General features: G+C 31.6%; 1 protein-coding gene and 1 long non-coding RNA gene across 2 annotated transcripts in view; one reads left to right on the forward strand and one right to left on the reverse strand.

Moving 5' to 3' along the window:
* Nucleotides 1–4,146: 4,146 nt before the first annotated feature.
* The window catches only part of LOC108769089 (synaptotagmin-2), a 19,262-nt gene continuing 18,585 nt past the window's right edge, over nt 4,147–4,823 (forward strand). The window contains exon 1 of the mRNA XM_018519888.1: nt 4,147–4,278. Coding sequence (XP_018375390.1) covers nt 4,224–4,278 — 55 coding nt within the window. The 5' untranslated portion in view covers nt 4,147–4,223. The remainder of the gene's footprint in view (nt 4,279–4,823) is intronic.
* LOC108769091 (uncharacterized) overlaps nt 4,498–4,823 on the reverse strand; it is a 19,440-nt gene continuing 19,114 nt past the window's right edge. Inside the window, exon 4 of the long non-coding RNA XR_001940529.1 lies at nt 4,498–4,508. This is a non-coding gene — a long non-coding RNA (uncharacterized LOC108769091). The remainder of the gene's footprint in view (nt 4,509–4,823) is intronic.

The raw sequence follows: 4,823 nt of genomic DNA on the forward strand, positions 1-4,823 counted from the left end.
GTGAATGAATTATGTAATGTTGACAAAGAAAAAATCATAAAATATATTTATAACATTGTAATATAAATATATATTACATATATTATATATATTTAGCCAAAATATAAAACTAACTTCTCTGAGTCTCGTAAAATCAATCCAAAGTGGGGTTATGGATCTATGTTGACATGTGATATAATAACTTTTTACAAAAGTAAACAAGTAGTGACGTCATAATCTGAGTATAAAATACTCAGCTCACTTCAAATTCAGTTTCACTTGTGTATACTAGAAAATAGCTATATAGTCTATTGAAGATGGGTAATTGTGCGCTTTTCAAACCGCCTGCGCACAGTTACCCGCCACGATCTGACTCTATATGAAATACGATTACTTCAATACTAGTTAACCAAACTTAATAAATAACGGGTCGAAAGGCGTACATAATAACGTACTTTAATAACGTATGCAACTTTAAACCAACAAATTAAAAATACGGACTTACCACCTTATTTTCTGAATACTGAAATAACAAGAAAATGTATGTTTTCACTTTTTTATCTTTCACTGTTTATCAATGTACTTACGTCATGCCTTTTGTGGTTATAACTTAAGAGGACGACCTCCTGCGTAAAAATTTCATCACGGCGATGTCTCCATCTATCGGCAAACCTGGATGCGCATAATTACCCGCTGTGCACAATTCGCCCACTTTCCCCTACACAAGCAAGAATTACCTTCACTCCAACCTAGAGGCAAGCCATCAATTGCAGAGATGGAAATTGAGATTGCATTCACTACGATAAAATTTGAAATTCACACGTTACGTACGTACGTTTATTCTACGAAATTCTAAAGAGAGAAGAGTTTGGTGCCACTCGAGAACAGAATCTCCTCAAACATTAATTTAACCTTGACGAATGTTAAACGTTAGTAACACTACGCTAGGGCCGTTCACGGATCTGTAAACGCTAACGCTATCAATACACTACCTCGGAAGGAATAGCGTTGATAGCGCACAGTTGTGACGTAACACGCTACCATTAGTGACGTCATGATCGTGTTTTTTAGCGCTATCTGTGGCTCCGTGAACAGTTTGTAGCGCTAAATAGCGCGAATAGCGACTTCCCGAACGCACCCTTTATGTTCCTCTTTCTAGAAAGAGAACATAAGATGCATTATAAAGTATATAAAACAAGGAAAGATTCAGTATCAATTTCACGACGCGAAACAGGTATTCATAGTCGATTCTTGTATTTAAGATTGTTTTAAGTACAATCTTAAGATGTCATAAGTCAATTTGAGGACTGTATTAACATCGTAACGCATTATTAAGACAGTTGTAAAATAAAAACGAACTATGAATACCGCCCCATGTTTAGCGTTTCACAGTTGGTAGCCCACTCACACTGCGAACGGTCCATAGACAGAGAAGGCAGAGATTTACATAGAAAGAGACACTGCGCACACCATGTTATCCCTTCCATACGCGTATGTAATATGCCGGGCAGGTCGGCGAGCGCATCGTGCCCTATGTGGGTGATCGAGGGCTACCGCAACAAAAAGATTTCGTAACGATGTGCATCGTTACAATGATTTCCCAATTTTTAATAATAATTGTTAAAAAACTCAGTAAATTATCATTACTAATTCCAAATGTAAATTCCAATTGTAATCTTTCGTGTAATGAATTAAAATTTTGCAGTATGTCATTCAAATATTCACCCGAAGCGAAAAATTACATCAAATTCATTGCTCGTTCGGGTATTGTTCTTAATTATTTAACATTTTGATTGTACAATTAAATGTAGTACCTACAATCTTTTTTTTTTGTAAATTAATTCGGATTCCTGTTAGTTGTTGAGTGATGCTTTAATAAACATTTCTATCAAATTTCATTTCAATTTCATCATATTAAGTAATCACAATATATGAGAATTAATTTTAAAATAATTTGACCAGTGTCTACATCTCTTTGATTTTATATTGTGACAGGGGATTCTAAAATAAAGCCGGAACTCCGACGAGATCACTGTTTTAGTGATGAAATGCGATATGTCAACATATCATGTGTCAATATCTCAAGCATAGGTATACATAAATTTTCGTAGAACAATAATGTTTTAATTAGACGTCTAAGTCTAATTCCCAAGAATTCCCCACAATGTCGTGTAAACTACTATATATAGTCTGTGAATCAGAATTTTGTAAGTACAGATTATCAAGCTTTTATATCAAATAAGTTATTACGATATTGACAGTTCTGACACCATATCCAGTAAGAAATGATAATGGAATCTACATCGAATCGACGAGAAATTATCAAATTGATATCGATTCCACATCGATTTCCTTGTGATTTCTCACTGGGTATTGAATTAAGAAATGATAAAGAATTGATTTCAATTAAAATGATTTTTTTTCGTTTTTGATATAAAGTCGACCTCACAGACACGTATTAATGCGTATACTTTAATCCTGAAAAAGGATTTTCGAATCTGTAAAAGATAAAAAAAGTAATTGTAAAATATACAAAAATTATAGCATTTATAGTTAGTAATGCAGACGACTTTTGGATCCCCTCATTAAGGCCTGATATTGAAAGTGAAAAGTGTGATCTCTCCTCCCCTGAAGAAATCGAATACACGTATTTATTGCGTAGATACTGTGGCCTATTTAAGAAGGTTGGATATAATTGGTTCTCAAACAGGGGGAACAAAACCAAATCAAAGCAACACATAGTGGGTTATAGAACCGGCCTAGCTTAGCCACTATCATAGGGGAATAAAATTGTAGTTTAAAATCAAATAACTGGAATATCTTTTGAATAAAAATTCTGTTATAATTGATAATCCATCGGTTTATTTAACTCTTTCCTTAAATATTTCGTAATATTCTCACTCTCTCTTACAATTATAATAATTTTATGTTATCTTGATCTAACTCTAAATCAGTCTTTAAATTATCAAAGCATAACTGAGAGCGAAACAAATAAAGCTTTTATTACGTGAATAAAGATTTTATTAATTTTATATCAATGTACCAATTTTTCCTTTAGTATAGCGCCTTTATCATGATAATTTTCAGTTTCGATAAGAAGAAAAATATGTAAGAAGATAGAAATAAAACAATTTCCGAACAGTCATGAAAACTTTGAAAATTTTGTCTCTCCTTTTATATAAAAATATTGGTACTGCTGAAATTTTTATATCTTTATTTATTTTTGTTTAATTTATAGAATTGTATCTTCTCAATTACTTACGATAAAAAATAAAATAAAATAAACATAACTTATCATACACAATATAAAGTAAAACATTTAAATAAAGAAAGAGTGTAATTATTTATCTTTTTACTTAAATTAATATCAATTTATTTACAATTGTAATAATATAATAGTAATTTCTCTTAATTTATTATACTTTAGTAGTTAAGGGGATGCTAAACCGATTACCCAACTCAATCAAGGTAGATAGTACAGACTCTTTTAATTCCAAATTCGATAATAGTGGTGACATCTTTGATTTAGTTTTTACATTATATTATGTAATATATATCATTCTGTCTTACTCAAACGCATACGTCTGTTCTTATCTAACATATGCCAGCACCATCTATCGCAAGACCGCGCAACTATTGCTACGCGGAATTTCGGCTCTGTTGACAGTCCCAGTCTTCGCAAAGTATCAGTATACACGTATTTTCTATTCGGTGGAAATATTGCTTTTCTAGACTTTCAATCTTAGTTCTACAAACTCAGTATCGTTCGTTTCAATAATGTGACCTCAGCTGCATGCTTATTTTCAAGATATGGACTCTAAAACTCTTATATCAAGCAAATACATATCTGAGGTGACAGCTGTACGAGCCAAAAGTAAGTGAATTTTTAATTTTTTTTCGATTTTCTCATAAAATCCAGTGCAGCTGAGGTCCTGTTGATGCGTACTATAATTTAAGTAATAATACTTTTGCAATCCGTACATCCAATACAGAGATTTTTCACCGAATAGAAATGTGGTAAAACAGGGAGCTTTAGCATCGCCTTAAGGATAAACTTAAATATGTTTTAATTTGCAAAATAATCATTGATTGTTTAACATGTATCAATAATATTAATAATATTCTTATAGAGAAGTAATAATTAAAAAAAATAATATGTATATAATTACACTTTTTAGGAATTTGGCCACATTTTGTTAGCTGTAAGCTATCTACCCACTGCAGAAAGGCTAACTATTAACATTATGAAATTACGCGATATTAAATTTATACCAACTGGGTTGAGCTTAAATGAATTTAGTAAGTATTATTAATATTAATATATATATATATTTTTTTTAGGAAAATTATTGGAATTAGTACAGGGAGTCGAAAATAATGTGCGATATATATTTTATATGAAATAGCAAGCAAAAAACATTAAATATTTTCTTCTTTTCTCATACATGTTTACTAATGAATATTCGCGCCACATTTTTCATTTCTTCTCCATTCATTGCCATGTGGATTAGGTCTTCTACATTTTTGGACTCTGTCCAGTACCTTATATTCCGAAGTTTTTTCATCTTATTTCTTTTCTTTCCTCGATACTTCCTTCAATACAATTAGCTATAGTCGTTGGTGTCTTGTGTTGTGCATGATATGTCCAAGGTATGCAATATTTTTTTTTTCTATTGGTGAGTATCTCTCGGATTCTGTTTATTTGTCTCAAAAAGTGAGCCATTAGGTCTTGCTGTATTTTATCTTAAGGAGGTTGTAAGGGCATAAAACACATATTAATATTTTCGCTTTAAACAAACTACATACATGTGAAAGTTGTGTTCATAACATCCTGGTTTTATTGA

This window comes from Trachymyrmex cornetzi, unplaced genomic scaffold (genome assembly GCF_001594075.2).
Source record: "Trachymyrmex cornetzi isolate Tcor2-1 unplaced genomic scaffold, Tcor1.1 scaffold85, whole genome shotgun sequence".
Taxonomy (NCBI): Eukaryota; Metazoa; Arthropoda; class Insecta; order Hymenoptera; family Formicidae; genus Trachymyrmex; species Trachymyrmex cornetzi.